Source organism: Colossoma macropomum, unplaced genomic scaffold, assembly GCF_904425465.1.
Source record: "Colossoma macropomum unplaced genomic scaffold, Colossoma_macropomum, whole genome shotgun sequence".
Taxonomy (NCBI): Eukaryota; Metazoa; Chordata; class Actinopteri; order Characiformes; family Serrasalmidae; genus Colossoma; species Colossoma macropomum.
The window spans coordinates 26,329,890-26,351,688 of record NW_023494800.1 but is presented as its reverse complement, the minus strand read 5'-3'; the positions used below and the strand labels follow the sequence as shown (position 1 = coordinate 26,351,688).

General features: G+C 40.0%; 1 protein-coding gene across 2 annotated transcripts in view; it reads right to left on the bottom strand.

The window, feature by feature from the left end:
- The window catches only part of LOC118820687 (rho GTPase-activating protein 26-like), a 115,631-nt gene that overhangs the window by 21,357 nt on the left and 72,475 nt on the right, over window positions 1-21,799 (bottom strand). For both annotated transcript variants that reach the window (XM_036589093.1, XM_036589094.1), the window contains exons 11-18: window positions 19,760-19,841; window positions 17,943-17,979; window positions 17,646-17,711; window positions 17,463-17,537; window positions 12,593-12,677; window positions 11,015-11,073; window positions 4,490-4,595; window positions 903-1,062 (exon numbers count right to left, since the gene is read on the bottom strand). In XM_036589093.1, the coding sequence (XP_036444986.1) occupies window positions 903-1,062; window positions 4,490-4,595; window positions 11,015-11,073; window positions 12,593-12,677; window positions 17,463-17,537; window positions 17,646-17,711; window positions 17,943-17,979; window positions 19,760-19,841 (670 nt within the window). The remainder of the gene's footprint in view (window positions 1-902; window positions 1,063-4,489; window positions 4,596-11,014; window positions 11,074-12,592; window positions 12,678-17,462; window positions 17,538-17,645; window positions 17,712-17,942; window positions 17,980-19,759; window positions 19,842-21,799) is intronic.

Genomic DNA, 21,799 nt, shown 5'->3' with positions numbered 1-21,799 from the left:
TACCATATTTGATTTGGTTTCACACTGCAATGGTTAAAGTCCACAAATTTATAAATATATGTGTTTGTTGATTTGTCAGCAATTTGCCATTCAGTTAGTTTCATATTTGCCCCTATTAGTGCCAAAAAACAATGTTTTTTAAGCTTTCACTAGCCTATCACTGAATAAAATCCAAAACTACCCCTCACTTCCAGTCATATGCAAAAGTTTGGGCACCACTAGTCAAATTTAATTATGTTTGGTACAAAATCTCTACAATTGAATACCAGGGGTATTCAAAGTTTTGCATATGACTGTAAATTCTTCATATAAATTCATTCTTATTCTACCCATTACATTGCATGAAACTATGATGCATAATGCATAAATCTATGTATATCACAATCAAAGCAATAAAAACAAAACTGAACTAAAGAAAAACCTTGGTTGGCTTGCACCAAACAAGGGTTTGGAAAGCACCCTTACACAACTTTCCCCTCCTGCAGTTACAGTTGATCAGCCATGAAAAAGAAATTTTCTTTAGTTTAAGCACTGGAGATACATGGCTAAGGCAGCCATCAAGTCATGAAAGCTTATAGACACTAACTAATATTGTGGAAACTGCACTCAATCTGTGACAAATTTCAAATTAACCTGTTTTCTAGCACTGCTAACATACTACTATCTATAAAAAATGAATATAAATATGGTCAAATTCACGCTACAACTCATAGCTGTGAATTTTACTTTCACTCCACTTCTATATGTATCAGTATGTGTGAATAGACTGCCAACATTAGGTCGTCAACAAGTGATTATTTTTCACCAGGTCTTCTTTTCCCCCATTTCCTGTCTGCTTCTTGACCTGCTTGTCGTTACCCAAACAGACGATTTGAGCTTGTGCCAAAGGGTTGGAAACTCACCATGTCATGGTTCTCAATCAAGATCTCCACCACGATATTCTGGAACTTGATGTCCATGATAGCAGCCACTGTCTCCTCCTGCGGCCGAAGCAGGGTGGGGCCAAACACCACGCCCAGGTTGGCCACCGTCATCAGGTTCTGCTGGTGGTGGCTGGCCACGCTGCAGGAAAGGCCAGTATTACTTTAGGTTACATAATGACTCATAGTTGTGCAGTTACTTCCGATTGCAGCACATCCTGCAGGCTAATTTTAGTTGCAGAGTTGTTTCATGGTTTCCTATTTGCTGTATTTTCACCATGACATGTTTCACTGCAGGGGGAAAACCGAAAGTAGGATGTGTTCCACTTCAAAGGAATAGTTTGGCGCAAAATCAGTTTTATCTAATTTTCCACTTACCCGAGAAGTAGTTAATCGGCCAAGACATGTTTGAAGTCCAAAATTTGTGTCTTTGGTTTAGAACTGGAGCTTTGAAGCCAACGTTGCTAATAAGCACTACAACTCAATAATCACCCAAAATTGTTTCTGTAAAAATGTGGTTTATGAATACAAACCATGTTGTCTAAATTCGCTGACTGTTTATTTGGTGATTGTTCACAGTTCACAGTAAGTCATATTCTAATCTAAATCATATCAAGTCTGCGGGACCTTAATGAACACCTGGATGCCGTTTGAGCAGGTTGAGAGACGTTTTGGGCATATTTTTTTTACAAAACTAATTTGGGCTACTTGGGTGACTAAGCAAGTTCTGGTGCTTGTTAGCACAGGTAACTCCTAAACTAAAGAAGCAAAATTTGGACAACAAACATGCCATGGCCAATTTAGAGTAAGTGGAAAATTGTGTAAATTAGATTTTTCACTGAACCATTCCTTTAACATTCCTTTATCATGAACTGCAGGCTTGTTATTTACATATAAATATAAACATGACAGGTTTTTGAAAAATTAAATTTGCACAATTTTCCCCTAACCTGAAATGAGGTTTGTCTTAGAGAATGTCTCAAGTGTCTGAAGTTAGCTTCATTAGTTTTGCACAGGAGCTACAAGGCTAATATAGCTAACAAGTAATGGAAGCTTATTCCTTAGCAATTATCACGGTCCAAAATGCTTAAACCAGGTTGAATTGTTCAGTATTCAAAAACAGACTTGCTTATGTAGACAAAAGCTGTACAACATACATTAACATGAGATTTCAGGGAATTTTTTGAGTAATAATTCTTGCAGTTAATTGAGTATAAGCTTCCAGTATTTCTTGGCTATAACAGCTCTACTACAAAACCTAAGCAGTAAACATCAGACAACAAATGTCTTTGCTGAATTATTACATTCAGGAAAAGGGAAGATTGTGTAAATGTGACAGTGTAACGACTGACGAAGTGCATCGCGCAAAATTGGAAACACGGCCCTGCGGGTCTGCCGCGGTGGGCTCCGTGTTCGGCTGTGCTCCTCACTGAAGCTCCACCCGGCGAGTTTTCATTCTCTCAGCGTTCAGAGTGAAAGCAGCTGAGAACTGCGCTGCGTGCCCAGCTCGAGCCTTTAACACGGTATAATCACGCGAGCTCTCGCATCTGATCGCTTTAATAAGTCAGCGCTGCTGTCTGTCGCAGATCACAGACAGACTTTATCCTGAGTAGAACCGTATAAATGATCCTTGGTCTGTTTACCTGCTAAAGTGAAGACTGTGGCTGTGTGTATTGTGAGCCTTGAGCTCTTCAGCATAAAGCAAAGCTGAAGCGGACTGGGGCCGTTTTGTTTTCACAATGCACAAATTAATCGAACCACAAAACGAACTACAAACGAACCGAACTGAGACCACCTCGAGAGGTGGTCTCAGTTCGGTCCGTTTTTGGGGCCGTTTAGGGGGGTCTAAGTTCGTTTGGCGTGTTCACATATGCAAAAGAAACCATGACTCGGCGGTCTGGGTCCACTTCAGACGCTGAAACGGCCCAAGTGTGAAAACGCCCTAAGAGTTTAAGTAACATACAAGATTTTACCAAATGGTCATTTAAAACATCTGGATCATGGACCCACTGGCCTATTAAGAAAGATACATCTTAAGACACTGCACAAAGGGCTAGAATGTATCACTACCAGAAACTCTGCAGAGTAGGGTGTAATACCCGTCTTCAGCATTGACTGAAGATCCTCTGAGCTAGCCGCCCTGCGAAGCCAACCAAATTGAGGATTTAGGAGCTGAGGAACTAGTAAAGTGGCTCAAATAGGTAAAATCGCAAGTCTTCTGATTTACCGTAAAAGAGAGGAACTAATTCTTTCATATCGTTGTAAAATATCAGTCAACACTGTGGCTAATGTCAAACCACAACACCGTATCTGAGTCTGAGAAACAGGGGTGGCCTGTGAGTGAACTTATGACTGTTTGCCACCCTCCAAGCCACTGTGCTGTTCTGCAACTTTCAACTACACCAGTAACACAGTAAAAGCTCAGGTTAATGGGAGTGAAGAGAAATTCTAGTAATATAGCTGACAGTGCTATCCTAGTTCTAATGACTTTGGTGGAATCAAAACATCAAAAATAATGCATGACTTCAGAACTTTTGGCAAAGAGTCTCTAAAAATTTCCACCTCAAACTGGAAAGTCCCTCACGATGGTCGGTCTGTGTTGGGGCTTGAACAGGAGAGGATATACACAGAGTAAGTGGCCAAGTGAAAGTGGATTACAGCCCCATTCTCCTGCTCTAATCTGCTTTGTGCTTAACTCTTCAGGCTCCAGCAGAATTCTACAGTGGTCTTATGGATTCCTGAAAATATTCAGTTATAGGATTATTGATCACTGTTTTAAACCAAAGTAATAGGCAATGAGGGGCCAAGCGTTACAGTGATTTCGCCAAGGCAAAGATCTGTTCATCAAGGCACAAATACCTGGAATGAACAATTCTTAGTTAGTTAATATAGGCTATGGCTGCAAAGCAACATATGTTACTTGGCACAGTAGCCTCTTTCTGCAGGCCACCTAGAGGCCATTCCACTGGTGGATATTTCAAAACAAAAAGAAATGGATATTGGATAGTTTTGAACAAAAAGAAATGCATAGTTTTAAACAAAAAGCAATGTTACAACTGTGTTAAGCTGCTAGCAAGCAAAAAGGGGTGAAAGGAGAGGGGTGAGAACCCCCTGCTGTGAAAACATTTCATTCCTTCTCCACAAAGACGGCTGCGCTGAGATAAAACAGACGACACAACTGCAGCTTTCTTGATACCCAAAAATCTCTGGTTTCCGTCTAGCATATCATTCTTTTCTGCTTTGAGGTTTGATGTCTTCCAGTGTGGCTCAGCCAATCAGATTTCAGAACCAATACATTTTATCATTCATAGTAAGTCTACAGAGAGTACAGTTACAAGCAGATAACCTTTTAATGGCGGTTGCCAGTTGATGACAAAATACACCTTATTAAGGGCAGGAGGAAAACAGACACATTTGAACTGCTTGTTTTTTTGTGGCGTGTGCTGGAGGGGGTAGGCCCGGTTTGTTATTGCTGTCGACAGCTTTGAGCCCATTACAGTGGTAATCCTCTTATGATCAGGGCATGGTGGGATTTATAAGGTAATGAAAGGGAAGGGGGAGTGTCTTACTTGGCCAGGTGTTTCATCAGCAGCTCCAACATCTGCCTGTTCTTCTCAGGGAGACGATGGACAATGCTGTGGATCTCAGCCACACGAGCCTCCGGATTATCTAACTCTGAGAGAGAAAAACAGAGAGAAAGAGTCAGTCAGTTTTATGCATTTACCATCTGCAAATGCAATTTACTGCTTTTTTGTTGCAGTAGCAGTAGCTGCAATGTGTGGTATGTGAGTGTTGATGTTGAGGGAAGGCTGGAAACTCAGGCTCATTCTCACTGAGTCAGAGTGACTGTTCAACCCCATTCATCACCACATCCTACCAATACACCACCTCCACCAATACACTCACTCACACTGCAGCCCAGAAAGACACAGAAATTACTGCTGCCACTAGGGATGTGCAGAGGGACTGAGCATTCAGCGTTTGAGGTGTCAGTATTAGAATCCTGAATTTTCTAAGAAGGCGGAGAAAATATACAGGCTTAGAAGTCGATGAAACAAAAGTTTAGGATGCTCTGAGGACACGTTATTAAGGATGTGATTGATTAGTCACTTACTGATTGAAAAGTCACTAACTAGGCTAAGTACTGTAGCTAATGTCAGCTAGGTCTACAAACAGTGAAAACATATTTCTACATGTTGGTGCATCGTAATTCTCGAAGAGAATGAGTTCTCATCAGCCAAAAAAACGGCTGTTTGGATTAGACTATAGGGAGTTATCGAGAGAAATTGAATTGATGGTTGCGTCCGATTGATTTACGATGGATTCATTTGCCTCAAACTTATTCATTACTCACTACTCTAATCATCAAGTTAAACCTCAAAGCAGTGGGGAAATATGGCTCTCACTTTGAAGTGGTTAAGGGAATGAGTCACAGAAAAATCTAATTCACACAAGTTTTCTCATAACACTAAGACATGTCTGGAGTCCATAGTTTGCTTCTTTATTTTTAACTGGCGCTTCAAAGCTAATGTAGCAAACCAGAAATAATAACACAATAATGACACTCAAAATCTTTTCTATTAAATTAACCTTGCAGCACCACTGCAAAACAAGTAAATATTTAAATTTCGGGAGTCTGTATCCACTTAGTGGTCTCTGCATTTCTAAAGATGTGGTTTTATTGGTTTTTATTGAGCTACAGCAATGAAGCAGCTTAAAGTACAAATCTCAAATCCATTTTTGGCACAGTATGTGAAATTCAAATAAAAGCAAAAATCAGTGATTTGTAAATCCACTTTGACTTGTATTTACAGTACTAGGACAAGAAATTTTTACCTTACTGACTATACACTCATTCTGAAACAGATACCTGCAACATGTTCCTAATAAGTAGGGACAGGAGCAATTTAAGACTAGGAATGTTAGGAAATGTTAAAACAACTCTTAAACAGATGATGAGATCATAATTAGTTACAAAAGGAGCAACAGTTTAAGAACAATGGTCCTCATTCACCAACTGTTTCAAGAAAAAAAAAATCTTAAAACCCATTTATCTTCACGAAGATTCCGACAATCACCAGTGTTTTCTTATTTGGGATTTGTTCTTAGGTAAAAACAGAATCTGCGCACACTCAAGAGCACAAAGGTGCAAACAGTTCTGTGGTTTAAAACCTCATGAATCTGATGTAGACCTTTCTCAAGAACAAATGTAAGAAAAAAAAACAGGAAGACATTGGTGAATGTGGCCCAATATTTCTCAACAAGCAATTGCAAGGAGTTTAGATATTTCAGCCTCTATGTTGCGCATCATTAAAAGATTCAGCGAATCCAGAGGAATCTGTGAGTGTAAAGGGCAAGGATGAAAACTAAATGCCCATGACCTTCAACCCTTCAAACGGTACTGCATTTAAACTTGGCAAGCTTCTGTGATGTATCTCACTGCATGGGCTCGGGAATATTTTGACAAACCCTTGTCAGTAAACACTGTTCGTCACTGCATCCACAAATGCAAGTTAAAACTGGACTATGCACAGCAGAGGCCATATGTAAACAATGTCCAGAAATGCTGCCAACTTCTCTGGACTCGTCTGAAATGGACTGATGCTCAGTGGAAATGTGTACTGTGGTCTGATGAGTCAATCTTTCATCTTGATTAGAGAAATAGAGGTCTAGACTCTGGGTCAAAGAAGAAAAGGACCAACCAGATTGTTACTAGCGTTAAGTTCAAAAGCCAGGGTCTGTCATATTATGGGGGTGTATTAGTGGTCATGGCATGGGTAACTTGCACATCTGTGAAGGCACCATTAAGGTATACATTCATTTTGGAGCAACATTGGCTGCCTTCTAAAAGATGTCTTTTTCAGGAATGTCCCTGCTTATTGCAACATTTGGAAGTGAGATTTGTACTTTGCAAATTACATGCTTAATAAATCTGCGAATGTCTGCAATTTTATCATTTTTTCCCAAAAATGAATCAAACAGTCCAGTATTAGCATTATATTAGCCCTTCAAACCCCATTTCGGTTACACCATATACACATTCATATACATGTACATACATATATCCATTCCTAGAACTAGACAGTTTCATGTGTTCCTCTCTCTAACTCCAAGTCTGTTAGCTCAGTCTCCATCATGGTCCACACCCTAAAAAAATCATTACTGCTCCCGTGTGAGGGTGTGTGTGTACACATGCGTGCATTCGTCCACACATATCCCTCCCCGCAGGACATTTTCTCAGCTCTCTCCTGGCTCACATGCTTTCTCCTTGTCCAAACCCAGGAGACAGTGACTCCTACTGGTCTGAAGCAAAATGACACCGCCCACTGACAGTGACGATAAGCCACAGAGCCGTTCTCTCCCAAAGGTCACTGACAGAGTAATCTATCCAGCAGCCATGAAACACTAATAATCCCCAATCCTCTCCCACAGTACAAGAGGAAACGAGGGAGGGCTGAAAGTCCTTCACTGTGGACTCTCAGCACTGCCTCTCTGCTGCACAGTGCCATGAAACTGAAACTTAGCTGCTACATTAATGTATTTAGTTAGTTAGTTATTTCATATTTACTCTACAACACTAACATACCGTACTAAACAGCACGTCTACCAACATTTTCCACTATTTATTCACATTTATTTGCACTGTGTAAAACCAAGCCCCACTCTTGCTTCAGATCTGAAAACATCCACAGTTTCTGTCCATCCTTCAAATGTGAGAAAAATATAAGGGTCTGAAATGATGTGTAGCTGTCAGGAAGCCATTACTAACAAAACAAAAAAGACAAAAAAGTGGAACATTTTCAAATAAAAAAGAAGCTGCTGGTGTTCCAAGAACAATGAACTGTCCACCTCAGAGTCTAGATCTCAACATCATTTAATGTGTTTGGGATTACTTGCATCATGAGAAGTAGAAAATCCTACCAACTTCTAAGATTGAACATTGGAGGTGTGGAAAAACAGCCCTGCAGATTTCTTTGAAAAGCTGAAAACTAGTCTCCTGAAAAGAATGGAAGCAAAACACTGAGTACCGAAAAAATGATATTATATTAGTTGGTGAGGCTGTTCTTTTTTTTTTTTTTGCTTTTCCCTGAAACTGCAAAAAGAATAGCTTGCAGTTAATGGTTGTTTTGTCTGTAAATGAAACAAATTGCAAGTGGTCTCTGACTTTTGCCCAGTACTGTATCTGCCTCAATATCACCACTGTGTTTCTTTAACTCAATAAATGAGAAAAAAGGGGAAAGTCCTTAAAAATAAATTTATAACCAAGAAGACTAGATTAAAAGGCAGAATAGGCAATTTTGTGTTGAACCTGGGGGCTAAAGACACTATAAACTGGCCATTTCAAAAAAGTAGGCACCCCCCCCAACAAAACAGTGTCAGATTGTGCACATACTTAAAATACAGTGGTTTTACTATAGCACTTAACAGTAAATGGAAGCATAGCACATCTAACCTAAAACAGATTGCTGTTATTAACTTTCATGTACTTGAAGTGTGCATTGCACAGCTGTACTACAAATATTCAGATCAGACTCCCTTTCGGCTGATACTCAATGTTGAAATACCATGGTTAGGACATCCCTCCCGAGTGTTTATGGAGGGAGAGAAGTGATGGAACAGGAGAAATGAGGCAGGCGCAGGACTGGCATGGAGCTGACACACTCAGACAGCCCACGTGTGAAATGCAGGTTGGATAAGAGCTGTGGGGTAAATATAGAGCAGATATTTGGCAGCAGTGTAATGGGTGGGGCAGTGCCGCAGCAAGCGAAGCTCAAACTGGCCGGACAAGCTCAAGGACAAGAGAGGTGGTCTCTATCTCACACACACACACAGGATGTGGGGTCATTAGGTATGTCCTATATACTTAATATGGACATATAATAATATATAACGTATGTATTTTATTTACATAGAGAGGTATTTTATACAGGGTCTTGTACTCTTAATGATTTCTTTAACTGTATTTGACCTTTGCAAGGATATTTTAGGCAGATCTAGCCAAGTGAGCTCTCCCATTGGTTAGGACTTCAGGATCTGGACTGAAGGCCTTTCATGTTAGATTACCTATCAACATAATTAAGAAGTGACAGTGAAATCAACCAATCTTGTTTTGATTTCCAATAGATGGGATGGATGTCACTCTAGGCCTTTTGGATGTTCTAGATTCGTCACTGCCTGTGAATACAAGCGGTAGCTTAACCAGGTTTCAGTGAGCAGTTAAAAAAGGAAATGATCAGCAGTGGTATTCTCAGGGACATTTACTCAAAGAATCATTGTGAAACTGCTACATACAAGCTCAAATACATGCTATTGTCTGTTACAACCTTCAAATAAAATATGCAGTGTCTTTTGCAAGCTTCAAATATCCTGGAAAGTCCAAAAATTTTCATCTACTTTTCATCCACTGTTAGCTCAGCTAATACACTATTAGAAACCCGCAGCAGAAATGGGGATTCTCAAAGAGTTGGGCTTTTTAAAGCTGAACTATAAGATGTTTTTTTTGTTAAAACTGAAAAAAAAATAGCATTACACAGCATTACTGGGTGTGCGTGTGCTGCTGCCAGTCACCTTGTAAAGCCTGACATAATAACTTAAAAGTCAACGGTCTCGGATTTCATGGGACTTTTTGGCTTGGGGAAGGGGTCCAGAGCACAAACAACAGTACAAGATATTCTTTCACACGTCGTGTGCAATTACACATTTCTATCAAAGAGGTCCCCAAATCCCCAAAACTTACATCGTGCAGATTTAAGTAAGAACCTATAAGTAACAAGAATCTGAAACTCAGCAACCAAAAAGTCTTGTTCTTTCAGTTTAAAAAATAAAACATTTAGCCTTTTAAAGACCATTTTGAGGGTGTTAACTTTAGCCTGTTTTTTTCACACATTGTAGATTAGACCTGTTTTTCTCCATTTTTCCTGCAAATTCAGGATATAGTCAGCTTTTTTGTCTTGATTGTGCACCAAAACAAGCACACATGCTGACATGTAGTAGCATACATGCACAGGTTTTCATACTTCTATCACCTCTTCTGCAGCTTAGTCTTTCTCTGGATTTTTCATGAACAGCTTTTTTCCTCTAAGCAGCAGCACACACAAACACTCCACTCTCGCCTGCATACACATTCCAATCCCCTGACTCTCTCTCTCTCTCTCCCAGACTACAGGCGGGCTCCAGGTGGCACCGTGCCCTTTTTTTAGCATAACCGTGACTGGGAGACCAGAAGAAGGAGAGGGGAGGAGAGAAAGGGAGGAGCGAGGCCTCTTAAAAATAAAAAAAAAAAAAGAGAAAAATGAAGGTTCACAAGAGGACACGATCCTTACTTCACCCCACTGTATGACTTCACGAAACAAACAGTCGCTGAAGAAAACAGAGCAGGAGACAGAGGTGTGCGTAGAGAGGAATGGAGGGGACGATGGCGAGAACCTCTTGAAATCCTGTCTTATTTTTGTTGAATTGTTTCTTTTTTTATTCTGTGCAGATTCTAAAATTTCAGTCCATATGATGTTTGTAAGAATAAGAGGAGATTTTATATTACAATTTGAATGTAATGAAAAGTTAAAAAACAAACAGAAACAGTCTGAAGTTCAGCCTCGAACATGTCAAGACAGAAAGCAAACCGGATGTGACTGTAATTCCTCAAGTAAATAATGCAATTATGTGATTGTATCTGAACAGTCTATCAAAAATGACAGTAATAACTCTAATAAAATTAGAAGTCAAGAAGTTACAGAGTGATAGATCAAAGATAAAAGGTGTGAAAAAAAAGGAGAGAGAGAGAACAGTCACTGACAACAGCGGATATAGTAGACAGGACGCTGGAGGCTGCAGTGTAAAAATTTGCTTCTCCTTTTCCGTCCGACTGACACGCCCTGACTTCCTGCTGCCGACCATGATGGGGTCGGCCTTACGAGCGGTCGAGAAAGCTGCGCTATCAGGGGCTATCAAAGTTGTCAAAATAAATCAGAAGAAATGGAGCCTGTGTGTTCTCGGCAAGGACAGAAAGAGGGCGAGACTGGTCACACCAGACATCACAACAAGAGGAAGAAAATGGAAAAAAACAGAGAAGTGAGAAAGAAAGCTCTTGAACTCACTGGCAGCTTTTATGAAGCTCCTCTGGTACTGGTAGGTCATCAGAGGTGCAGGTAGCATCCTGTCAACAGAGCGAAGATGCAATAAGGTTGAAGGGTGAACTGATACAGCAACAGACAAACAGATGAACAAGGAGACAAAGAGCGTCAGGCCTATTGACAGATACGGTACATGAGGGCTTTAGGGAGATAAACAGAGAGTTCTCAAGGTCAAAGTGTTAAAACAGAACTCTTCGACTAAAAATGTAAAATTAAAAGTTTCTGAAATAAAAAAAATACTTAAAATAGTCTTGTAATACTTAAAATAGTCTTTTAAAACTTAAACCTAAATGTGGCTGCCTGGACATATCTGTATTTTTGACTGGACCTGTGTGATATATAACAATCATCAAGTGATCTACACTATATGACTAAAAGCATGTGAACACCTGACCATCACACCTATATGAGCTTGCAGGCATTGCATTCCAAACCTGTGGTACCTCTTTGCAGCCTTCACTCTTCTAGGAAGGCTTTCTGCAAGATTTTGGAGTTTGTCTGGGGAAATGTGTGCCTATTCAGTCAAAGTAGCATTTGCGAAGTCAGGCAGTGATGTTGGATGAGGAGGTCTGGTTCAATGGACGTTCCAATTCTCCTCAAAGGTGTTCAGTGGTTTTGTGGTCAGGCTTCCGGGGGAGCCGCTGGAGTTCCTCTACACCAGACTTGTCAAACCACATCTGTGTACACAGGGCCACTGTCGTGTTGGAACAGGTAAAGGCCTTCCCCAAACAGCTGCCACAAAGTTGGAAGCATATGATTGTCTAAAACTGTCTTTGTATACTGTAGCATTAACATTACCTTTTACTGGAACTAAGGGGTCTAGCGCAAACCCTGAAAAACAGCCCAGATCATTATCTCTCCTCCACCAAACTTTACTGCTGGCACTTGGTAGCATTCTCCTGACATCCACCAAACCCAGCTCTGTCCATCAGACTGCCGATAGTGAAGCATTACTCATCACTCCAGAGAACACACTTCTACTGCTCCAGAGTCCTAGAGGCAGTATGCTTTACACCACTCCAGGCAATGCTGGGCATTGTGCTTGCATTGTAAGGCTTGCATGCAAGTGATCTTGGGTTTGTATGCAGATGCTCAGCCATGGAAACCCATTTCATGAAGCTCCTGACCCATACTTCATGTGCTGATGCTGCTTCCAGAGGCAGTTTGGAGCGCTGTAGTGAGCTCTTCAGTAAAACCTACTGTCAGTGTTTCCCTATGGAGACTGCATGGCTATGTGCTGTTAGCCATGAGTGTGCCTGAACCCCAGAACTCAATCATTAGTAGGGGTGTCCACATAAAAATGGCTACAAATTGATATATATCATTTTGTAACGAAACTCAATTAATCCACCATATAATGGTCTTTCAATGCAATTAGTGTTCATTAATTTGGGTTAGAGGTACAGGAGGCTAGCAGAGAGGAAGATTAAACACCTCCAGCAGCTGCGTTCAAACCAGTCAGCCCTAGAAAGCTCAGCAGGACACACACACAGGCTGGACTCAGCAGGGGGTGTGTGTGAGCATGACAGAGGGGGCGGGTACCTGAGGTAGTGTTTGATAGCGCTGGTGATGGTCTTGATCTCCCACTCAGAGCTGTCCAGTTCTACGTCGGCAAACGTTTTGGGGTCTGAGGGGGAAGAAGTGATATATTAAGTGACATAGTTTGGATAAACACATACAATTGAATATAAAGTATTACTGCAACGAGCCTTTGTGTTCACATCGATAATGACTGGATACATGATAAATGTTTTTCAGTAACCTTTGTGGTACTATCACTGGATCTGTACGATGGATTGACAAATGGAGTCAACTTCATCCTACACTGGTCACTTAGGTACAAGTTATTCAAAAAAAAAACAGAAAACATGTTTAAAAGAAAATTACACATAATTCTCCAACACTATAATAGCAGATCTATCAGTTTTTATTTGATCTATTTACATCTACTGCCATTACTTGCAATGCTAGCAAGCTTATACAGGTGAGATGGTCAGGTGGTTCAAAGGTGTTACTGCTGTTTCACACTAACATGCACACAAGCAGCCACCTAAAACACCTTAACTGCCTTAAAATCATTTCATTTCTCATGTGCACACACCTAATACTGAAACATTTAGATTTAATTGTTGAGGCTTCTGTGTCATTTTCTGTTTTCTGCTTTTTTCCTGATGCTGTAAAATGGAACTTGTACTTATTGGTCACTTTGACTGGAAATTAAATAAATGAAATGTTAGTCTCTGACTTTTGTGCTGCACTGCACCATTAAAGACTGCAGCCCATTTGCTGATGCATGATGTTAGCCTTCCTCTAACCCTTTATGAGTAGTCAGTTTTACTACTGAACTGCTCCTGGTTGGACACTTTTGAGTGGTGGACCACTCTTAAAAACTGATCAGTGATGAATGGGATAGGAAGGGAGGCTGATAATTGTGCAGCAGCAGATGGGCTACAGTCTGTAACTGTACACATATGTAGAGGATTTATAATGAGCTTAGAAAGTGGCCTGTGAGTGAAAGCGCAAGGTAGAACGAACCTTCTGCAAAGCATTTTCCATGCTTGTCATTTGTACCAGTTCTTTTCCAATGCTAGTCAAAACAGACAGTATCTTGATTGTACACGGACAGCATAGCTTTTATCTCTTCTCACAGCATCATTAAAAGACAGAGATGTATGCAGATCCTTTGTTTATTCAGAGTCAACACAGGCGACTGTGTTCACCATGATCAAACCTTATGAATCGCAGGTGAATAGGTTCATATCAACCAGTCCTTACTACAGTGTGAGGCAGTGTTTCTGGGCCTTTTCAAAGACAGCAGACTGAAGACATTTCACTCTTGCAATGAGGGGAATTCCAGCTATCATGATAAGCAAAGCTCTCTGCATTATCTAAGAGTTCAAAAAATGGATAGCAAGTGAAGCCAATGAATCTTACCAAGCGCAGTGAGTTCAAAGTCACTTATGAGACTCTATGAGTGTTTTCACAAAGTTCTTTTTTGAATTAACTGAACTTATTTCTGTTCAAGTGAACCTGAAAGGCAACCAGCTACAAATGACCTCAGTACTTTTTGTGTTCACTTTCTGGTCTTCTGTAGTGCTGATGGGATCTCAGACCACTTCTTGTCCTCACCACAACTCCTTTAGAACTTAAACCCATCCAGGGTAATGCTGAATTATGGGTAGCGCTGATCAAGTTCATCATATTGTAGCCGCCCACATAAAAAGTAACTGGATAAACTAACATAATCATGAATTAAATGCTTTGCCCAGAGACATCACCAGACACCGGGTTTCTTCCCTTGTGATTCTTTGCCAAGATCTTTACTACAGATGTCTTCAGTTCCTGCTTGTTCTTGGGGTGTTTTACCTTCAGTGCTGCGTTCAGTAAGAGAAATGCATGCTCAAATGGACAGACGTTAGGTGACTGACATTGCAGAACATTCCACTTCTTTGTATTTGGGCTGTTTTTGCAGTATGCTCCGGGTCACTGTCCATCTGCACCGTCCCCTGAGTTTTGCAGCATTCGGCTGAATCAGATAACATAGCCCTGCATACTTCATAAATCATCTGGCTGCTTTTGTCCGCAGTTACATCATCAATAAATACAAGGAAACCAGTTCCATTGGCAGCAATACATGCCCATACTAGAACACTACCTCCACCATGCTTCACAGATGAAGCTGTATGCTTGTGTCATGAGCAGTTCCTTCCCTCCCCCATACTCTTCTCTTCTCATCATTCTGGTACAAGTTGATTTTTTGGGTCATCCATTAATAAGATGTTCTTCTACGCAAGCATTTTTTAGATGGTAAACTCTAATCTGGTCTTCCTGTTTTTGAGGCTTTCCAGTGGTTTACATTATAAGGTAAACCATCTGTATTTACTATTCTTTCCTGATTCTCTTCTCTTGATTGTTGACTTTGACACAGAAATGTGTACCTCGTGGTGGGCGTTCTTGATCTTGCCAACTGTTGAAGTGAAGGGAAAATTCTTCTGTTATCCATCACAGTTGTTTTCTTTGGCCCTCAAACGCCTTTTGGTATTTCTGAGCTGACCGGTGTGTTCTCTCTTATAAGAACGTACCAAATAGTTGTTATGGCTCCGAAAAAAATGTCGTAATTCTTACACAGTTTACTTAATTACTGGTTACTATGTACTCAGTCTAAAGACCATTTCAGGAGGTTTTTTCTGCTTTTTCATCTTAAACAGATGAGAACTTTTTGCCAGGCTTAAGTGCATTAACACTGATAGATAACCACAGAGCTCCAGGGTTAAAATTATCCACATCAGAGTTGTGCCTTAGCCCATAAGATATAACTGATACTGTACACTGTGTCTTGCATCAGTGCTTACACTGAAATCATAAAACTGATCTGATAAGCATGCACTGTGCTATTCTATAAACAAGCATTCTTGAAAGCTTGCAAGGAGAAATCAAATAACAGAATGAACCATAAAGGTCAGAGTAAGTCAGTATCAAGGTGTATTTCAATGAATCAGGTATGGGCTACAGTGCTGTGAAAAAGTATTTGCCCCTCACCCAATTTCTTTTATTTTTGCTAATTTGTCACATTAAAATGTTTCAGATCATCCAACAGATATTAATATAAAGACAACATGAGTAAACACAAAATGCAGCTTTTAAATCAATATTCCATTTATTGAAGATAAGATTTATTCCAATCCTATATCACCCATATGAAAAATTAATTGCCCCCCTAAACCTAGTAACTGGTTGTTCCACCCTTGGCAGTGCAATCAAACATTTGCAATAACTTGCAATGAGTCTTTTACATCTCTGCGGAGGATAAATCAATAAATGAAACTGTCAGTTAAAAACAGCATTTTGTGTTTACTTTTGTTATTTTTGTCTAATATTAAAAGTGGTTTGATGATCTAAACCATTCAAGTGTGACAAATATGCAAAAATAGAAGACACCGGGAAGGGGCAAATACTTTTTCACAGACTGTATATTAAGCCTTATCCCAACCCAGCACTCAAAGAGGTACCATTAACATTGTCCATAAAAATAAAATTCAAAATCCAGTCTTCACCCCTGCGATCTGCTCAAAGTCCAGTCATGGTCAGCCTGATTTGGAAGTGTAAACATTAAACGTTCAATATTTATGACACATTCTTAAGTGTGGGGGAAACACCAATTCTCTCATACGAAACATGCTGACTTCACACACGAAAGACCACTAACCAACAAGAACCAAGCTGAACGAAGAGTCTCGCAGAATGGAAGGGTAAAAATCATCTACAATGTAAAAAAATAAATAGATAAATAAAATAAAATATACTGGGCCAGATCCACAGACCTCAACAGTGAAAGCACTATGCCATGCAAAATGTGCTGCACAGTAAATAAGAGCTATTCGTCAATCTCTGGCTGGCTGCCAAAATGGACATAATGAAAGAACATGAAAACAAAGAAAATCAGAATACTCAGAAACAGAGCTATGAGCTATTTTAAGAGAAGAAGTGCTGGCAATAATAGTAAATTGTTTGGAAAAGATGCTTTTAACTTTTAATCAAGAAACAAAGCTTCTTTAACAGAAAATGTTGTTGATACTAGAAAAAAATTACAAAAAAAAAAGTAAAAAGTGTAATTGGGTGTAACTTAATGTGAAAACTAGGATTTAAAGCTAAAGCTGCTCGCAATACAATCAATTCAAACATGTACTTAGAATCTAAACACGTCAAATTCCTCTTCACCTATTTGAATTATTCTGGCATCTTTTTGCTAGAGTGGTTCAGATATTATTTTTGCAAGATTGTGTCATTAAATTAAGAAAACGTGCCCCATGCTGCACATGCACACGCAGTCAAACATGCCAGTAATCCTCGTTTATGAATGAGCAAACATGTTAACGCCACACTGTTTGCTGTTACCTTCATGATAAATCTGAGTTTATTCAGTTTATTCAGTTTTATGAATCTGGCCTGTTTTCTTTCACTTTTACGCTGCTAAATGCACACATAACTAGCGCTGTTATTCGTGCACTGCTGTTGTTTGTCATGTCTGTTTGGATCTAAAGTCACGCTTGCTCGCAAGAAATTCTGCAAGATCTCGGGTTCTGAGAAACATGACTGCTGATCTGGGCACTGACTCGGGGGCGTGTGCTGCTTTCTTCTTGGAATATCTTGCAGTGTTGCGGCTCTGATGGCTAAAGGACGACTAAATTAAACTGAAGCTGCATCTAAAACCACATACTACTATACTACACATAAAACACTAAAGAATGGAGTTCCAGTGGTGGTGTACTATTTTTGGCCTACTACTTAGTCTGGTAGTATGCAGTTTGGGACACAGCCTGAGTGATTCAGACAAGGGATTCCCAACAAGAGAGCTGGGATTGTTCCTAATATAAATTCTATATAAATCTGCTTTTTGTTAGTGATGTCTTACCCATTGCAAGGCTCAACAGCTTCTGCACTCTGGAGTTGACGCCAACTATTCTGTACAATCCCTGCTCATCAATGCCTGGATAGGGACATTTAGACATAACATCAGACACAAATACCCACACTCCTGCAGTGATGTCTCACACAGTGGCTAGATATTGTGCATCACACACAAATAAAGGCATACCTCTCGTCTCTACAGCATAGATGAACTTCTTGATCACATTGAAGCCAATCACGTCCAACTGGGCCACTGAACAGAGGTAAGAAAGAACGCAGAGATTACTAACATTTGCTTCTCTCCCATAAGAAAGTAATTCAGTCTTAATTGCAATGCGGGTCTGTTTTGATCAAATGCTCTGCTTGTTTTTATGTATGTGTATGGCGCGTTCATGTTTGTACAAATGTAGACCACGTGTGTAAGCTGACTAAACAGCAGGTCATAACAGATGGTGAATTAGGAGCTGTCCAACATAGCACTTACTGGCTTCATTCTGGCTGTCTTGATTCAAACTGTACACCTGTGATGAAAGAGACATTTGCTTTCAATGAAGGATATGTTAAAACAGGAAACATGAGCAAGCAATGGCAAACAACATCTGCAGCTGGGCACAATGCTTATAAATAAGCTGCAGTATTACACAGGATTACCTATCCATTTGCATGCATTTTGTATGTACTGTACATGTGTAATCCCCTTCCAAATACCTACTTGAATGCATAATCGGGATAAAAAGCTTGGATATTTAGTGTATTTAGCATATGCACAGCAGGTTTGTGCATTAAATCTTTTTTTTCATCTTTTGTGGTGCCTTAAATGTGGCTGTACGACTACAGTTGATGTTCAATCACATCCAAACTCAGAAACACTGACATGCTTGCACAAACTATGCAAGTGAAAGTGAAGGCGATTTGTCTGTGGGCTGGAAACTGAACTTTGATTATATCTGAAAAACCAGTTGGATGAAGATGATTTCACATAAATAGGACTATATTTCACACTTCAGTCCTCCTTTATCAGTTTTCTGATGAAACTCAGCGATTATAAACCCTCAGTGATCTGAATTCTGTTTTGAACGTTTCATAGCGTGTGCAACAATAAAGGCAGCATGGTGCTTCTTTTACATAGTGATAGAAAACACAGCAGCACACAGAAAGGTTCGATTCCACATGCTGATGATTTTTACTGCCCAACTTGAACATGCACGTATCGCGACTGCTCTGGTGGCAAATTTAAATTACATAAATAGGACAAAGCCCGAGTCTCTGAATGTAACAGCAGTGAAACTTCAGGTAATCTAGGGTTAAACTGTGTCTTATACTTGCTCTATAATTATACATACTCTACCACAAAACCATGTTGTTCTACAAGGCATTCTGGAAAACAAAACCCTGCATTATTATGTTAGACTTGGCGCCTCCACCCGCAAGTATGATTCATCAAAAGTATTGAAGCTATTTTCACACTGAGGGAAATGCCTCTGGTCATTGAGTGAATTCTCTCACACTCTACATCTTTAGAAGCCTAAAACAACAAGAATAAACTCGACTGTAGCCTGAAGTCAACTTTAGCCACCTGAACTGTTGGCAGAAGTGAATCTAATGATAGTGCTCTGTGTTAAAAGACCATAAATCTACTCCAGAAATTAAGAGGGGTGGCCTGTAATCTTGATCACTCGTCTATAATCTCATCAATAATTCTTCCTCTTTTCTTCAGAAACAAAAAACTCACAGCAACTGCAACAGTAAGACACTGACTGTAATTGATCATGTATGACTATTTACTTCCTAGGGGCATTAATATGGAGTTGGACCCCCTTCGTGGCTGTAACAGCCTCCACTCTTCTGGGAAGGCTTTCTACTAGACTGTGAAGAGTGCCTTTGGGATTCTGTACCTATTCAGTCAAAAGAGCATTTGCTAGGTCAGACACTGATGCTGAATGTGCAGGCCTGATTCACAATTGGTGTTCCAGTGCATCCCAAAGGTGTTGAGTGGGATTGGGGTCAGAGCTCTGTGTAGCCCACTGGAGTTCCTCCACACCAAATTAATTAAACCATGTCTTAAGGGAGCTTGCTTTATGCACAGGGGCACAGTCAGGCTGGAACAGGTAATTCCATAACGGTAATTGCAGTATTTTTGTTAAACCGCTTGAATTAAAGCTGAACGTCAGCTCTTCGATCACATCTTGAATGCTTCATTTTCAAATCCACTGTGGTGGTGCACAGAGGCAAAAATTACAAAAAATGTGCCACTGTTCAAAAAATTATGGACCTGACAGTAAATAAGAGATGTCAACATACTGGCTCTCTCCCATCCATAGCTTCCATCCACAGCCTGCGGTCCTCTTCTGATAGGGCCTGCATGGTTATCATCACACCAGGCCTGCAATAAAACAGAGGTATTTCATTGAACAGTGTTATTGCAACAGTGCCAGCACCTAAAACCAGCTCTACACCTCCACCATTTAACACTGTGCAAACTGCATGCCTAAGCATTACATATATCCAATGCAGAAAATGTTGCCATTTTCTAGCTTGTTTCTAGCTTAGGGAGGCGAACTAGATTTCTCAAGCAAAGCAAAACCAAATAAACAGACACTTGATGGCATTAATATATGTATAATATATACATATATATATATATACACACATATATGCGATGTTGTGATGTCAGTTGTGGTATGCTCACACTAGAAAACCAATCCACTCACTTGAAAAGTAACCAACTGTAGAGACTTTCTCCACTTTTCTTCTACTTTGAGTCTTTTCAAGTCGTAAAGCTCAAGTCAAAGTCAATGTCTGAGTAATTAGTGTGTCTTTTTCTATTTTGTCGAGTGTTGTCAAGTCCACATCTCCGACATTCGGTCCCCACAAAGGCAGCAAAACAGCACACACACACCCATTCACACAAATTTCTCGCACACAAATCACTGCATGCACAAGACCATATTTCTCCCATCTCTCACTCGCTTTCTCACCTCCAATATTACCCCATCCACTATGTTAGCATATCATCAATCAGCTGTGGCCTCCATCCTGAAGATTCAATTCCACCACGCTGCTGCCATTACCATAACTATGCCTGCATCTGCCACCATCTCTAACCTTCAGCTGCCATCACTTATACAGCCGTGTCTGCATGTGTGAGAAAGTGCGTTCATGATGCTGAGTACATGTTTCTGAACTCTGTGCATATACACACACATGACGATGCTCTGCGTTTTCACAGACAGAGCTGAGCCATATTGATGTGCACATTAATACGACACACAGAGAGGAATCTAAATGTAAATAACTCTTTACTTCAAACAGCGCAAATGAGCCTGTACTTCAAATGACACATTTCTCTTACAAATGAATCTCTCTCTCTCTCTATCTCTCTCGCTATTTGTATTAATAAATAAAGAGAACTGCATGGAGACGTAAATATCAGAGGGTTGATTCAGTTCCAGGCCAGCGATAATGTAACGTCTCTTAATGTCATCCCTCTTTCAAATATCACACACACACAACCATAACCACACACACATACTCAGACGAATACACATGGCCACCCACGTGCATGTTAATGCACATTACAGCTGTAATCAGACCTAAAATTCTGGTCTAAACCCAATACACTCTAGAATTATTGGCACTGGCTAAAATGAATATATTAAATAAACCACATATGGAATGAGTGACATTTTGCGCTAAAACAAATGAGTAAACGACACATTTTTATTTTTACACTGTGTTTTGAACAAAAAACATTTTTTTTGGAAAACACAGGTTTCAAAAATATTGGCATGCCCACTATTAGTATTTGGTGAAGCCTCCCCTGGTGAACATATCAGCACTAGGCTGCTTTCTGAGATGCTTAACAAGGTTGGAGAACACTTGCTGAGAGATCTTGGACCATTCCTCCACGCAGAACAGTTCCAGTTCCTTGATATTACTGGGTCTTCGCTTGTGGACTGCCCTCTTCTGGACTGCCACAGGTTTTCAGTTGGGTTCAAATCTGGAGAGATTGCAACTCTGATTTTGTGTTCCCACAATCATTTCTGTGTGGACTTGGATGTGTGTTTTGGGTCATTATCTTGCTGAAAGATCGACGTATGGCCAAGTTTTAGTCTTCTGGCAGAGGCGGACAGATTTTGAGATAAATGTCCTGGAGACTAGGATTAATAAAAAGAAAGATTTTTATTCCCCAAGGAAGTGAATGTCTTTGGTTTGATTTCAAAATTTTTTTTTGGGGGTTCCATATTTTTTATGTTCTTGAAAGAACATACTATTCTTAAAATAAACTCCCTGTATGAATGATTTTCATTAGATAAATGTGACTAATTTTGAGGAACATTT